Source organism: Lithobates pipiens, unplaced genomic scaffold, assembly GCF_037356315.1.
Source record: "Lithobates pipiens isolate NorthernLeopardFrog02 unplaced genomic scaffold, aLitPip1_a1.2 Scaffold_30, whole genome shotgun sequence".
Classification (NCBI taxonomy): Eukaryota; Metazoa; Chordata; class Amphibia; order Anura; family Ranidae; genus Lithobates; species Lithobates pipiens.
In genome coordinates this window covers 37,805,799-37,822,708 of record NW_027507791.1, presented here as the reverse complement: position 1 = coordinate 37,822,708, position 16,910 = coordinate 37,805,799, and the positions used below count along the sequence as shown (strand labels likewise).

The window sequence follows — 16,910 nt, the reverse complement described above, 5'->3', positions numbered from 1 at the left end:
TTCTTTCTATATTTGGAAGAAAGAATATTATACGTGTACAAGCCTATTACCGTACCACTGATACCAGTCCTGAAAAGAACCTTTGTGGAACTAATAGTAACAGCAAGTCTTTAAAATTATCCTCACTGCCTGACACACTGCTTCCTGCCTGTCCCTATACAAATTGGCAAAAAAGAGTAGGCTGGAACGATTAGCTGGAACAGCTCTTTTGTGGACCTGATAGTAACAGCTAATGATGATGATGATGATGATGATGAAGAAAGACTAATCTGGCTGAGCTGTCCCTAAAATAGCAGCATACAGCGCTCTGTCCCTTTATCTAAACTGACAAAAGAAACTCAGGCTGCTGACCTAACACCTATACCAGTCCTGAAAAGAACTTTTGTGTACCAAATAGCTAGCGTTTTCTCTGTCCCTACTCCACACAGGATCCTTTCCCTACAGTGACAGAAGAAAGAATGTAAAATGGCCACCGGATCGGGTGTATTTATAGGTTAGGGGGAATGTCCAAGTGTCCATGAGCTGTCATGTCTCAATTGGTTGTCCTGTAACACATGATAAACGTGTCACGAAAGGTTAAAGTTCTTGTATACATTAAACACGTAAGTCCGCCGGGGCGAACGACGGAAAAAGGCGTTCGAACCCGCGGACGGCGAAAGTCGGAAATTCGCCGCGAAACGACCGCCGGGCGAACCGTTCGGCCATCACTACCTGTCATCCCTTCATCCCTATATATATAATAATGGGGACCTGTCATCCCTTCATCCCTATATATATATATATAATGGGGACCTGTCATCCCTTCATCCCTATATATATATATAATGGGGACCTGTCATCCCTTCATCCCTATATATATAATAATGGGGACCTGTCATCCCTTCATCCCTATATATATATAATGGGGACCTGTCATCCCTTCATCCCTATATATATAATAATGGGGATCTGTCATCCCTTCATCCCTATATATATAATGGGGACCTGTCATCCCTATATATATATATATATATATATATATATATATATATATATATATATATATAATGGGGACCTGTCATCCCTATATATATATATAATGGGGACCTGTCATCCCTATATATATATATAATGGGGACCTGCCATATAGGGATGACAGGTCCCCATTATATATATATAGGGATGACAGGTCCCCATTATATATATATAGGGATGACAGGTCCCCATTATATATACATATAGGGATGACAGGTCCCCATTATATATACATATAGGGATGATAGGTCCCCATTATATATATATATATATATATATATATATATATATATATATATATATATATATATATATATAGGGATGACAGGTCCCCATTATATATATATATATATATATATATATAGGGATGGCAGGTCCCCATTATATATATATATATAGGGATGACAGGTCCCCATTATATATACATATAGGGATGACAGGTCCCCATTATATATACATATAGGGATGACAGGTCCTCTTTATTAGGATAAATATATATAAATATAAAATAGATGTATTGATATTACAGGTCCTCTTTATTAATGATTAATGGTCAGCTCCTCCTCCTGGGGCGGGACATGTGACGTTTGGGTGGGGCACGCCTCAGTCATGCGCACAGCGGGGCGTGTCTCTGGCCCTTTAAGGCAATCTCCGTGCCCCGCGTGACATGACGGCGGGTGGCGATTGGCTGGCAGAGCCAGGCCTCTGACTTCCGGGATCGGAGGGGCAGGTGGTGGATGTCCCCGAGAGGAGAAGATCAGCACAGAGCGGGGACCGGAAGAGTGCGGGAGAGGTGAGACATCCGAATCACCGTGTGTGTGTACTGGGGGACCGACCACCGATCTGTGCCCCATATAGAGTCACATACACCCCCCCTGACCTCTGTACACCCCTCCCCCCATTCATAGATCACCCACCTATACCGCCCTGCTGTACAACACCGAGACACTCACCACAGGAGCTGACACTCTAATCTCCCCTCCCCCCACACTCACATCAGTCTCTGTACAGAAGAGCTGACACTCTAATCTCCCCTCCCCCCCACACACATCAGTCTCTGTACAGAAGAGCTGACACTCGAATCCCCCCTCCCCCCACACTCACATCAGTCTCTGTACAGAAGAGCTGACACTCTAATCTCCCCTCCCCCCACACTCACATCAGTCTCTGTACAGAAGAGCTGACACTCGAATCCCCCCTCCCCCCACACTCACATCAGTCTCTGTACAGAAGAGCTGACACTCGAATCCCCCCTCCCCCCACACTCACATCAGTCTCTGTACAGAAGAGCTGACACTCTAATCTCCCCTCCCCCCCACACTCACATCAGTCTCTGTACAGAAGAGCTGACACTCGAATCCCCCCTCCCCCCACACTCACATCAGTCTCTGTACAGAAGAGCTGACACTCTAATCTCCCCTCCCCCACACACTCACATCAGTCTCTGTACAGAAGAGCTGACACTCGAATCCCCCCTCCCCCCACACTCACATCAGTCTCTGTACAGAAGAGCTGACACTCTAATCTCCCCTCCCCCACACACTCACATCAGTCTCTGTACAGAAGAGCTGACACTCTAATCTCCCCTCCCCCACACACTATTGTACATTTCTATAGCTCTGACATATACAGCAGAGAAAACAAATCTATTTGCCAGAGGAGCTTACGCTCTAATGTCCCCTCCCGTCACACACTATTATAATGAATGTATCTCTGACATATACCGTGGCGTTGTACACTGACCTCTCTCTCCTCTCTCAGGTCATGTCCGCTCTCCCCCGATCATCACAGAGGAATTCTCTGATTGGCTGATGGATGTCAGTGGAAGGATCCCCGAGGAGGTAATGGCTGGTGGTGTTTGTACTCCTCCCCCCCACCCTTGTTCCCGATACTGCAGGGGGGTGAATGCAGCCCCTTACCATATGATAGATCCGTGTTCTCCAGGGGGCTTTGTTCCTTCATTGTGTTCCGCTCTGTACAGGTAAGGTGGGCCTTTAAGAGACCCTATTGTGACGTTAAGGGACATCATTTTTGGCCTCGAGGGGGGCGCATGCATGCCACCATTGGTGCTTAGGGTGCACTGTTTTTTTGACTTTGAGGAACCCCACAAGTCATTGAGGGTTATCCATCACCGGCCGTTTGAGGGGATGCCTTGGGTCAGCCCTAGATGGGGGGTGCCTCGGGTAATCTTTGAGTCACCACATCACTGTTGGCCTCTGAAGGGATGCCTTGGGTTTGCCCTTTGAGGCACCACACCACTGTTGGCCTCTGAAGGGAAGCCTTGGGTTTGCCTTTGAGGCACCACACCACTGTTGGCCTCTGAAGGGACGCCTTGGATTTGCCCTTTGAGGCACCACACCACTGTTGGCCTCTGAAGGGGCGCCTTGGGTTTGCCCTTTGAGGCACATCACTGTTGGCCTCTGAAGGGACGCCTTGGATTTGCCCTTTGAGGCACCACACCACTGTTGGCCTCTGAAGGGACGCCTTGGATTTGCCCTTTGAGGCACCACACCACTGTTGGCCTCTGAAGGGACGCCTTGGGTTTGCCCTTTGAGGCACCACACCACTGTTGGCCTCTGAAGGGACGCCTTGGGTTTGCCCTTTGAGGCACGTCACTGTTGGCCTCTGAAGGGACGCCTTGGATTTGCCCTTTGAGGCACCACACCACTGTTGGCCTCTGAAGGGACGCCTTGGATTTGCCCTTTGAGGCACCACACCACTGTTGGCCTCTGAAGGGACGCCTTGGATTTGCCCTTTGAGGCACCACACCACTGTTGGCCTCTGAAGGGACGCCTTGGATTTGCCCTTTGAGGCACCACACCACTGTTGGCCTCTGAAGGGACGCCTTGGATTTGCCCTTTGAGGCACCACACCACTGTTGGCCTCTGAAGGGACGCCTTGGGTTTGCCCTTTGAGGCACCACACCACTGTTGGCCTCTGAAGGGACGCCTTGGGTTTGCCCTTTGAGGCACGTCACTGTTGGCCTCTGAAGGGACGCCTTGGATTTGCCCTTTGAGGCACCACACCACTGTTGGCCTCTGAAGGGACGCCTTGGATTTGCCCTTTGAGGCACCACACCACTGTTGGCCTCTGAAGGGACGCCTTGGATTTGCCCTTTGAGGCACCACACCACTGTTGGCCTCTGAAGGGACGCCTTGGGTTTGCCCTTTGAGGCACCACACCACTGTTGGCCTCTGAAGGGACGCCTTGGGTTTACCCTTTGAGGCACCACACCACTGTTGGCCTCTGAAGGGACGCCTTGGGTTTGCCCTTTGAGGGAATACCTTATTCGACCTTTGAAGGGACATGAGCATTGGCACTTTTGAGGGGATCCATTAATTAGCCTTGCAGAGAACACCAGTGTTGGCCTTTGAAGGGATGTCTTGGCTGGTCATTGAGGGAACGCCTTGGGTTGGCCTCTGAAGGGATACCAATATTGGCCTTTGAGGGGATACCTTGGTTGGCCTTTGAAGGGACATGAGCGTTGCCCCTTTTTGAGGGGATCCATTGATTGGTCTTTCAGAGGACACCAGTGTTGGCCTTTGAGAAGACACCTTGGCTGGTCATTGAGAGGACGCCTTCAGTCGGCCCCAGATGGGGACGCCACTGTTGGCCTCTGAAGGGATATCAATGTTGACCTCTGAAGGGACGCCTTGGGTTTGCCCTTTGATGGGACACCAGTGTTGGCCTTTGAGGGGATACCTTGGTTGACCCTTGAAGGGACATAAGCGTTGGCCCCTTTGAGGGGACTCATTGATTGGCCTTTCAGACAACACCAGTGTTGGCCTTTGAGGGGATGTCTTGGCTGGTCATTGAGGGAACGCCTTGGGTCGACCTCTGAAGGGATACCAATATTGGCCTTTGAGGGGATACCTTGGTTGACCTTTGAAGGGACATGAGCGTTGCCCCTTTTTGAGGGGATCCATTGATTGGTCTTTCAGAGGACACCAGTGTTGACCTTTGAGGGGACGCCTTGGTTGGTCATTGAGAGGACGCCTTCGGTCGACCCCAGATGGGGATGCCACTGTTGGCCTCTGAAGGGATACCAATGTTGACCTCTGAAGGGACGCCTTGGGTTTGCCCTTTGATGGGACACCAGTGTTGGCCTTTTGAGGGGATATCTTGGTTGACCTTTTGAAGGGACATAAGCGTTGGCCCCTTTGAGGGGACTCATTGATTGGCCTTTCAGAGGACACCAGTGTTGGCCTTTGAGGGGACACCTTGGTTAGATGATAAAGGCACCCATTTGCCTACAGCAGCTTGCTTTAACTCCTTGAATAGCAGGAAGTTTAGAAACAGACCTTGGTACACGAGGGGGTGAGGAATGCCATGGCTTTTTGTTGCCTTTCCTTATTGTCAGGATGTAACGTTAGTCATTTTTATGAATGAAGCCGGGTTTGCACTTTAGCCCAGTGCTGGAGAGAAGTTGTGTCGGGTTCAACAAACTCTGAGTTTTATGTTTTTATGGCTTTTCCCTTACGAGTGTGAGATTCTCTCCCGAGTCACGTGACTCCCCTGAGGTGTCACCACACTCTCTGACTCGCCGCATTCCTTAGACTGGTTACTTCCCTGGAAATGCCACAGAACTGGCCCCAGCCGGCGTTGAGGAATTAGTTGGTTGTACGATATGACTAATGAGTGTCACAAACAGGACCTGTCATGGCGGTTTTCATCCACTGGTGGTGGTTGCCATTGCTGGATCTGGGAAGTAGTGCCGGTTCCCACGTTGGGTATGTTTGTTTCTTCTGACGTCATGGAGGTACTCCTCTCCAGAACCGCTTTTTTAAATTTTTTCTTTTTATATGCATTTACATTTGTTAATCATTTATTAAAATTATTACTAGAGACACTTGTCTACAATGTAAAGTAGTGAGTGTACAGCTTGTATAACAGTGTAAATTTGCCGTCCCCTCAAAATAACTCAACACACAGCCAGTAATGTCTAAACCTGCTGGCAACAAAAGTCAGTACAACCCCTAAGTGAAAATGTCCAGATTGGGCCCAAAGTGTCAATGTTTTGTGTGGCCACCATTGTTTTCCAGCACTGCCTTAACCCTCTTGGGCATGGAGGTCACCAGAGCTTCACAGGTCACCACTGGAGTCCTCTTCCCCTCCTCCATGATGACATCACAGAGCTGGTGGATGTTGGAGACCTTACACTCCTCCTCCACCTTCCGTTTGAGGATGTCCCACAGATGATCAATAGGGTTTAGGTCTGGAGACATGCTTGGCCAGTCCACCACCTTTACCCTCAGCTTCTTTAGCAAGGCAGTGGTGGTCTTGGAGGTGTGTTTGGGGTGGTTATCATGTTGGAATACTGCCCTGTGACCCAGTCTCTGAAGGGAGGGGGATCATGCTCTGCTTCAGTATGTCACAGTACATGTTGGCATTCATGGTCCCCTCAATGATCTGTAGCCCCCCAGTGCCGGCAGCCCCAGACCATGACACTCCCACCACCATGCCTGACTGTAGACAAGACACACTTGTCTTTGTCCTCCTCACCTGGTTGCCCCCACACACGCTTATCACCATCTGACACCAAATACGTTTATCTTGGTCTCATCAGAGCACAGGACATGGTTCCAGTAATCCATGTCCTTAGTCTGCTTGTCTTCAGCAAACTGTTTGTGGACTTTCTTGTGCACCATCTTTAGAAGAGGCTTCCTTCTGGGATAACAGCCATGCAGACAAATTTGATGCAGTGTAGGGCGTATGGTCTGAGCGCTGACAGGCTGCCCCCCCACCCCTACAACCTCTGCAGCAATGCTGGCAGCACTCATACGTCTATTTCCCAAAGACAACCTCTGGATATGACGCTGAGCACGTGACCTCAACTTCTATGGTGGACCATGGCGAGGCCTGTTTTGAGTGGAACCTGTCCTGTTATACCGCTGTATGGTCTTGGCCACCGTGCTGCAGCTCAGTTTCAGGGTCTTGGCAATCTTCTTATAGCCTAGGCCATCTTTATGTAGAGCAACAATTCTTTTTTTTTTTTTTTAATCAGATCCTCAGAGAGTTCTTTGCCATGAGGTGCCATGTTGAACTTCCGGTGACCAGTATGAGAGAGTGAGAGCGATAACACCAAATTGAACACACCTGCTCCCCATTCACACCTGAGACCTTGTAACACTAACGAGTCACATGACACCGGGGGAGGGAAAATGGCTAATTGGGCCCAATTTGGAGACTTTCTCTTAGGGGTGTACTGACTTTTGTTGCCAGCGGTTTAGACATTAATGGCTGTGTGTTGAGTTATTTTGAGGGGGACAGGAAATTTACACTGTTATACAAGCTGTACACTCACTACTTTCCATTGTAGACAAGTGTCATTTCTTCAGTGTTGTCACATGAAAAGATAGAAGAAAAGATTTACAAAAATGTGAGGGGTGTACTTACTTTTGTGAGAGTGTGTGTGATGTTTGGCGGGGAATAAGAAATTTTCTAGTAAGTAAAAGCGCAGCTCAACTGTTGAGTTTTGCCACCCCCCTCCACCTCACTTGTAAAGGAATACTTGGGGCTCTTGTTGGGATTCTATAGGAAAACCGGAATTTTGAGGCAAGATTGTAACTTTGTGAAGGATACAATGTAACAAATAATAGCCAATGTGTTCTCCGAGTAGTAAATGCCACCAGCTTCCAGCAGAGGGAGTTGGGTTTAGATCTGGCCGATCGATTTTACGTCTACATTAATCTCGGGGTCTCCCCTTTTTATTTAGGTGTGACGGCGTCAATCTGGCATCATGGAGGACAAGCGAAACATCCAGATCATCGAGTGGGAGCACCTAGACAAGAAGAAGTTCTACGTCTTCGGGGTCTGCATGACGATGATGATCAGGGTCAGCGTCTACCCGTTCACGCTCATCCGGACGCGGCTCCAGGTGCAGAAAGGGAAGAGCCTCTACAACGGGACGTTTGACGCCTTTGTGAAGATCCTGAGGTCGGAGGGGGCGGCCGGCCTGTACCGGGGCTTCCTGGTCAACACCTTCACCCTGATCTCCGGCCAGTGCTACGTCACCACCTACGAACTCACCCGCAAGTATGTGTCGGGCTACAGCAGCAGCAACACGGTCAAGTCTCTGGTGGCGGGGGGATCGGCGTCTCTGGTGGCGCAGAGCATCACCGTGCCCATCGACGTGATCTCGCAGCACCTCATGATGCAGCGGCAGGGGGAGAGCCTGGGCCGCTTCCGCATCAGCAGCGCGGACAGGAAGCAGACGGTCATGTTCGGCCAGACCAAGGAGATCATCATGCAGATCTTCAGGGCGGACGGGCCGAAGGGGTTTTATCGGGGTTACGTGGCTTCGCTGATGACCTACATCCCCAACAGTGCCGTGTGGTGGCCTTTCTACCACTTCTATGCAGGTGGGTGGCAGGGCATGCTGGGAGTTTATTTTAAAGAGTTTGTATAGCCTACCTGTTTTATTTTTATTTTTTATTATATATAAAAAAAAATTTTTATTTATTTTTTTTTATTTTTATTTTTTTTAGAAAGAGTAGACCTCTGTTAGGTTTATTTTTCTATCGTTGTCCTGCTGGAAAGATTCCATTCTATTTCCTGTCTTGAAGTTGCACCTAACTTTTTTTGAGCTTACGCCAGGCTGAGGATTTGCCCCCCCCCCCCAGAAGAAGGCAATGGACTTGCATGCGTCTTTATACCCCGAAGTACCACGTATTTCTCTAAAGCAGTGGTCTCCAAACTGCAGCCTAGGGGCCAGATATGGCCCTTTGCTTGCATTCCCCCCCCACCCCCCACTGTTAGTGACATCTTCTCACTGACACTTATGACGGGGCACTGTTCCTCCCGCTGACAATCAATGGGAGGAATGGTGCCCCCGTCATTGGTGTCGGTGGGATCAAATGGTGCCCCCGTCATTGGTGTCGGTGGGATCAAATGGTGCCCCCGTCATTGGTGTCGGTGGGATCAAATGGTGCCCCCGTCATTGGTGTCGGTGGGATCAAATGGTGCCCCATCATTGGTGTCGGTGGGATCAAATGGTGCCCCATCATTGGTGTCGGTGGGATCAAATGGTGCCCCATCATTGGTGTCGGTGGGATCAAATGGTACCCGATTGTCTGTATCGGTGTCAGGAATAGGGCCCCGTTGATGGTATCGTTGTCAGGAATAGTGCCCCGTTGACGGTATCGTTGTCAGGAATAGTGCCCCGTTGACGGTATCGTTGTCAGGAATAGTGCCCCGTTGACGGTATCGTTGTCAGGAATAGTGCCCTGTCGTCGGTGACAGGAATAGTGCCCCGTTGACTGTATCGGTGTCAGGAATAGTGCCCCGTTGACTGTATCGGTGTCAGGAATAGTGCCCCGTTGACTGTATCGGTGGCAGGAATAGTGCCCCGTTGACTGTATCGGTGGCAGGAATAGTGCCCCGTCGTCGGTGGCAGGAATAGTGCCCCGTCGTCGGTGGCAGGAATAGTGCCCCGTCGTCGGTGGCAGGAATAGTGCCCCGTTGACTGTATCGGTGGCAGGAATAGTGCCCCCGTTGACTGTATCGGTGGCAGGAATAGTGTCTCATCATTGGTGTCGGTGTCAGGAATAGTGCCCCGTTGACGGTATCGGTGTCAGGAATAGTGCCCCGTCGACTAGGGCGGCACAGTGGTGTAGTGGGTAGCACTCTCACCTAGCAGTAAGAAGGGTCGCTGGTTCAAATCCCAACACTGCCTGCCTGGAGTTTGCATTTTCTCCCTGTGCCTGCGTGGGTTTCCTCCGGGTTTCCTCCCACAATCCAAACACATGCAGGTAGGTTAATTGGCTTCTGTCCAAAATTGGCCCTAGTATATGAATGGGGACCTTGGATTGTGGGCTCCTTGAGGGTGTAGGGACTGATGTGAGTGTGCAATGTACAGGGATAGGGACAATTGTGGACACTCACTCAGGTTGAGCTGGATGGACTGGTGTCTTTATTCAACCTTACTAACTATGTAACTGTCGGTGGCAGGAATAGTGCCCCGTCGTCGGTGGCAGGAATAGTGTCTCATCATTGGTGTCGGTGGCAGGAATATTTTTTTTCCTCCCACTGGCCACAGTCGGCTCCCTAAAGTTTTAAGGGCAGTAAACCGGCCCTTTGTTTACAACGTTGGGAGACCCCTTGCTCTAAAGGAACCATTGAAGGAAAGGTGAGGAGCAAGTGTTGAAGGGAAAAGGGGGGGAGGGCATTAAAGGGATCGCACTGCAGGGGGCAAAAGGCGGGCTTTCTTCAGAAAGTCGGCTTACCCCATATGTAATATTTGATATAGGTGGAGTCTAGTGGGCGGAGTCAGAGGACTTTCTTTTCCAAAATAGCTTCATATTGGATTTCAGGATGGCAGCACATGCCGTATAATATATAATGTGATTTATTTATTTATTTTTTATATATTTTTTATTTTATTTTTTTCCCGTGTTGTAAACATCATTTGCTTTGTTCCAGAACAATTATCAAGTCTGTCACCTAAAGACTGTCCACACCTACTGCTTCAAGCCATCTCGGGGCCCATGGCTGCAGCTACAGCGGCCACCATCACCAATCCCATGGATGTCATAAGGGCCAGAGTGCAGGTAACGCAACGGGGGGGGGTTCTGCCCCACCAAATATTGTGTGCTCAAGAATTTTAAATGTATTCTATTTGAGCTGACCTTGTTTTCTTTGCAGTGGGGGAGGAGCGAAGGGCAGTTGAGTAGGTGCTGCTGGTAGACGGGGCAATTGTAGGAACCTGTGCTTTGTCTTGGGTGGGCTTCAAACCAGCTTTTAGCATCTTCTCATTCTTGGGTTCTCCAATCTGAAGGTGTTCTTCCTGCAGTCACTTGGTCTGATTCTGCCCACCTTGGGGCATTTTCACTCCAATTGCATTCTTATTAATAAAAAAAAATAAAACCCAGCCTCCAGCCAGCCACAGAAAGTGTCCAGACTTGAAGATCCCACCACTGGAGTCCAAACATTGCCAGGTTTAACACTTTACAAAAAAAAACAAAAACATATCAAGAACATTTTGTGGACCCTCTGACCATCACATCTACTATATGGCCAAAAGTATGCACCCCCCCCCCCCCTAATGATTACATTCAGGTGTCTCCAGTGAAGGGCACTACTAGTAATACACCATACAAAGATGTTTCAGACCGGGACTCCTCAACTGGGGTTCCTCAGGAGGTTCCTGGGGATTCCACTGCAATTCACCGATCAGTCGCAAGTAGATCATATCTCTACTGCTATTTCTAAAAATAATTGTTATATCAACAGCTCGCTGGTCAGACCAATTTTCCATGACCTATGGGGTGGGAACATTATATCAGGGGTTCCCAGAGATCGCAAACTTTTTGCCAAGGGTTCCTCCAAGGGGGAAAAAAAGGTTGTGAATCCTTGTTTTAGACGATAGTGTGCTTTCAACCTTTGTAGTAACAGTTTTAAGAAGTTCTCTTTCTGTTCCACCATGACTGACCCTGTACACAAAGTCAGTTCCATAAAGACATGGTTTGACCGAACTCAAACATCCTGCACAGAGCCCTGACCTCAACCTCACGGAACACCTCTGGGGGTGAATTAGAACGCTGATGGCAAACCAGATTATCTTATCCAACATCAGTACCCGACCTCATAAATGATGACCAGATCCATAAAGACATGGTTTGACCAGTCTGGACTGAGGGAACTCGTGTCCGTCACCTAGCCTTGACCTCAACAGCACTGAACACTTCTGGGGCGAATTAGAATGCTGATGGCGAACCAGATGATCTCATCCAGTACCTGACCTTCTAAATGGTGTCCAGATCCAAAAAAAAAAGACATGGTTTGTTGTGGAGAAACTTAAGTGTTCTACACAATGCCATGGCTGCAACCCTACTAAGCACTACTGGGACCAGTTGGAACACCGACTGTGAGCCAGGTCAGGTCCAATGGCCATATCTGACCTTGCAAATTGGCATCAATTCCAGCAGACACCACCCTCCATAATCTTGTGGAAAGGCTGTTCTATACACAACGTGAGGGCAACTCCATATTAATGGCCATGGGGTGGGGAGTGCGGAGTCGACTCCATATTGTTGGCCACGGGATGGGGATGTCCAACAAGCTCTTATAGGTATGATGGCCAGGTGTCCATAAAAGTAAGGCTGCACTATACAGCCATTCTCAACCATGGTTCCATGGAACCCTAGGGTTCCTCCAGAGGATCCTTGAGTCATGGACAGTTTTTGCCTTTCAGATACCCTCCATAATCTCGTGGAAGCTGTTCTATACACAATGTGAGGGCAAATCCATAATAATGGCCATGTGGGGGGGGGGGGGGGGAGTGCGGAGGTAGCTCCATATTAATGGCCTTGTGGGAGGAAAAGAGGCCACTCCATATTAATGCCCATGTGGGTGGGGAGGTAGCGGAGGCAACTCAATATTAATGGCCGTGGGAGGGTGCGGAGACAACTCCATATTAATGGCCATGTGGGGGGTGCAGGGTCAACTCCATATTAATGGCTATGTGGGGAAGAGTGCTGAGGCAACTCCATATTAATGGCCTTGTGGGGGGGGGGGGGAGGGGCAACTCCATATTAGTGGCCTTGTCGGGGGGGGGGGAGGGGCAACTCCATATTAGTGGCCTTGTGGGGGGGGGGCAACGCCACATTAGTGGCCTTGTGGGGGGGGGCAACGCCATATTAGTGGCCTTGTGGGGGGGGGGGCAACTCCACATTAATGGCCTTGGGGGGGGGGGGGAGGGGCAACTCCACATTAATGGCCTTGTGGGGGGGGGGGAAAGGGGCAACTCCACATTAATGGCCTTGTGGGGGGGGGGGGGGGGAAGGGGCAACTCCACATTAATGGCCTTGTGGGGGGGGGGGGGAAGGGGCAACTCCACATTAATGGCCTTGTGGGGGGGGGGGAAGGGGCAACTCCACATTAATGGCCTTGTGGGGGGGGGGGAAAGGGGCAACTCCACATTAATGGCCTTGTGGGGGGGGGGGAAGGGGCAACTCCACATTAATGGCCTTGTGGGGGGGGGGGAAAGGGGCAACTCCACATTAATGGCCTTGTGTGGGGGGGGGAAAGGGGCAACTCCACATTAATGGCCTTGTGGGGGGGGGGGGGAAGGGGCAACTCCACATTAATGGCCTTGTGGGGGGGGGGGGGAGGGGCAACTCCACATTAATGGCCTTGTGGGGGGGGGGGGGGCAACTCCATATATTTGGCCATGGTTTGGGGATGGGATGTCCAATAAGCTCTTATAGCCATGATGGCTAGGTGTCCACAAACGTGTGGCTGTATAGTGCAGCCTTTTTGCCTTTCAGATACCCTCCATAATCTTGTGGAAAGCCTTCCCAGCAGAGTGGAGGCTGTTCTATACACAATGTGAGGGCAACTCCATATTAATGACCGTGTGGGGGGTAAATAGTAACTGTTAGTAAGGGTTCCCTGACCCTGGATTTTTTTTTTTTAAGGGTTCTTCCATGGTAAAAGGTTGGGAAGGACTGGTATATTGTGTATCTCTATTCTGAGTAGACTGATGGATTCTGAATGACGATATTACGATGTGCTTCTTGGTTCCTCATCTCACCCGTCCTCCTCCTCCCTCGTATTTTCAGGTGGAGGGAAAAAGCTCGATCATCAACACCTTCAAGCAGCTGATGGCGGAGGAAGGACCCTGGGGCCTGACCAAAGGCCTTTCCGCCCGGATCATCTCCTCCACCCCCTCGACCATCGTCATAGTGGTGGGCTACGAGACCCTGAAGAAGCTGAGCCTCCGACCTGAGCTGGTAGATTCGAGACACTGGTGACAGTCTGTGGACTTAGAGATGTTCCGTAGAGACGGGGCGACACGCTCGGGGCCAACCGCGCTGGAAGACTGCCCCTGCAAAGACAGTCCAAATTCCACTGGATCGTACACAATTGTGTGTGTGTGTGTAATATTTGCGTGTCTGTGCACAAAGAGAAAAAACGGAGAGGCTGTGTATATATATATATATCGTACAGTAAGTGCGATAGGAACTTCGGTTTTATCAGAAAAAATAAAACACTGCTGCTGGGCTATTCCAAGGTGCGTGCCAGGGGTGGACACACAGGGATTTGGCCACCCTACATTCTTGGCATCAAACAGCGCCCCCTGTTGTAAATTTTTTTTTTTTTTATCCGTGTCTGTGACCATTTTTTTTTTTCCTTTCCACCCATCGTATTCTGGTCCGCTGTGGCACCAACTTGGCCCAATTAATTTTTTTTTTTTTATTCTTTATTTAACATAAATGGTGTTTGTATTTTTAGAATGGACTCTTTTATTTTTCCTTATATACATAGTTCTATTGATTTTATTTAATGCCATTGCCAAATTTTGTTGGAAGCATGAACGAGAAGTCTTCCCTTTTTTTAAAGTGGTTCTAAAAGTAAAAGGTGTGTTTTTTTTTGTTTTTATATTATTTTACCGTAGGGCCCTGTTTACATCGCCTCTGATCCTAAATCGCGTGGCAAAGGCAGCACAATGTGGCGTACGCATTTTGCATGGCATTATCCCACATTGGCACCCCAAAATGTGATGCGATTCTGCTGCAGTTGTTGCATTAGAAAACCGCGCCTTCTCAAATCATGTGAAGCTCATCGCCCAAATAATAAAAAAAAGGAGCAGGAGCAACGAACAGGGATAGGGCAGCCTATTCAAGTGCGTGAATCATGGGCTGCCCTGAGCGACACACGAAAGCGCAATGTCAAAATTGCGTAGAGGAAGTGCTTGTTCCAGCTACGAGATCCTGTGAATGCATTCTATGCATTAAGATAAAAAAAAAAAAAACTGTGTCTAGCTGCCCCCACCCCCAAATACTTACCTGAGCCCCATCTCGATCCAGCATCATGCACGAGAGCAGCAGCTCTCTCCCTCCTCACTGGAGAGAGAGGCAGCAGTAGGAGCCATTGGCAATCATAGCCAGTAAAGGAGCAAGCAGAGGGTGTGGGGCCAAGCAGCTTGCTATGGGAGGGCTGTTGGCAGAGGGGGAGGGGCCAGGAGTTGTGGTGGGGGACCCCAGAAGATAAGGATGGGGGGGGGCTGCTTTGTGCAAAACCATTAGCGCAGGTTTGTATTACATGCTTGTTTAAAATAAAAATGTATAATTTTTTAAATCACTTTAAAGGATATATCCACTTTTCGGGGAGGGCTTTTTCTTAATCATATTGAGACACTAGACCAGGGAAATGCAATTAGCGGACCTCCAGCTGTTGCAGAACTACAAGTCCCATGAGGCATAGCAAGACTCTGACAGTCACAAGCATGACACCCAGAGGCAGAGGCATGATGGGACTTGGTAGTTTTGCAACAGCTGGAGTTCCGCTAATTGTATAGCCCTGAACTAGATCCTTTTATGTCACACTAGGCCCCGCCCACGAGGTACCTATAGCTCAGGAATAGTATTAAAAACTGTGAAACTCTCTGTGAGAGAGGGCGCATCGAACGTGACATTTAAAGTGGAATGTCACACGGCTTGTTTGTTTGTCTTTTCACAGCGCAGAGAAGAGTTAGAAAGGATGGCGACAAGATGTGAGGGGTAAAACCTTCCATGGGGGTCAGAGATGGCAAAAGAAACCCGACAGGCTCCATCCCTACTAAACTCTGTCAAAAAAAAGTTGATGTTTAACATTGCTTATGTGTTGCCCCCCCTCCGAAGTAATTCTTTAATTAAACCTTTGTGGTTTTCATTTCCTTATATTAGACATCACTGGGTCTCCGTGCTTCTCTATATGTAATGCAGGCAGATCATAGCTGGCGGTAGAGGCCGGAAAGTGTGCTGTGCCTGGCTTCCTGAAACCACCACAGCCTCACCCCCGGTGCAAGCGGCTCTTGGGGGGGGGGTTATGCAAATTACATGAAAATGCCTCGGAGGGTGGATCCTAAAGAGAAGAGAGCCAGACCAAATTCATAAGGGATTCCAAAGCGGCTTCAATAATTCACAAGATATTCAACGCGTTTCGCTTAACAAAATGTGCTTCCCCCTCATCAGTGCCACAAGATGTACACATTTACAAAATTAAGAATGTTGATGGCAACGGTTACCTGAACTTTACCAATTGCCTTTATACATCTTGGCTGTGCAACCTTGCAGGGAGATTTGCCAAAGCTGGTGCACACAGAATCTGGTGAAGCTGTTTCATAGTAACCAACCAGCTTCCAGGATTTATTGCCGAAGCTTAATTGAACAAGCTGAAGTAAGAAGCTGATTGGCTACCATGCACAGCTCTACCAGATTCTGTGTGGACCAGTTTTATTAAATCAACCCCATTATCTATTTTCAATTTAACGGGCTTTGCAGGAATAGAGGCCTATGGCCGATTAGAGGCCTACGGCGTTCATAGAGCAGATTGCTGGGTTTAATTGTTTGTTTGGGGGGGGGGAATAAGATGTATCTCTTATTGCTGGGGTTTCCAAGCTGTCTCTCAGGGTCCTTCTAACGCTGGCCACACACTTCATATTGATTGGTGATCAGTTTTTTTGTGGTGGATTCTTGACCAGTCCTCCTCGCCTTTTGCGTTTTGAGTTGAAGTAGTCACGTGGCAACTGAACCAATCGGCTTTGTCAGTTGGTCCAAAAACGTCCTGTTTTTTGGGGTTTTTTTGAACGTCGTGTGGTATATGCTTCCCTTGTGTTTTTAAATTCAAAATGAATTGCAATGTGAGAAGACTATATTTTCATAGATCAAGAATTATCTTTTGACATCTTTACTTAGGAAAGGTTGATCCCTTGGTAATTGGGCCTCTAAAATGGGCCCAAAAAGCCACTGCCCAAACCCAAATGTAGAGGAAAAAGGCACACCAGTGATCTTGCTTTTGATTCTGTGAACCAGAATTATCCCGACCTTTCTCAACCAGGGTTCTGTGGAACACCTTGGGTTCCTTCAACGGTTGCCAGGGGGTTCCTTGAAAAACGGTTTAAGCTTAAATTGCGT

The 16,910-nt window shown here is 48.9% G+C and overlaps 1 protein-coding gene across 1 annotated transcript; it reads left to right on the top strand.

Annotated features, from left to right (window-relative positions):
• Positions 1-1,655: 1,655 nt before the first annotated feature.
• SLC25A44 (solute carrier family 25 member 44) lies at positions 1,656-14,372 on the top strand. The gene is made up of 5 exons (XM_077464027.1): positions 1,656-1,807; positions 2,776-2,855; positions 7,730-8,375; positions 10,435-10,562; positions 13,575-14,372. Exons 3-5 carry the CDS (start codon positions 7,754-7,756, stop codon positions 13,764-13,766), a joined length of 942 nt encoding a protein of 313 aa, XP_077320153.1. The 5' UTR covers positions 1,656-1,807; positions 2,776-2,855; positions 7,730-7,753; the 3' UTR covers positions 13,767-14,372.
• Positions 14,373-16,910: the final 2,538 nt, after the last annotated feature.

Excerpts from the sequence above, each read along its gene's own strand:
- SLC25A44 (XM_077464027.1), top strand. The coding sequence starts at position 7,754 with ATGGAGGACAAGCGAAACATCCAGATCATCGAGTGGGAGCACCTAGAC. Across the intron at positions 8,376-10,434 it reads TTTCTACCACTTCTATGCAG|AACAATTATCAAGTCTGTCA; the intron begins GTGGGTGGCAGG and ends GCTTTGTTCCAG. Across the intron at positions 10,563-13,574 it reads TCATAAGGGCCAGAGTGCAG|GTGGAGGGAAAAAGCTCGAT; the intron begins GTAACGCAACGG and ends TCGTATTTTCAG.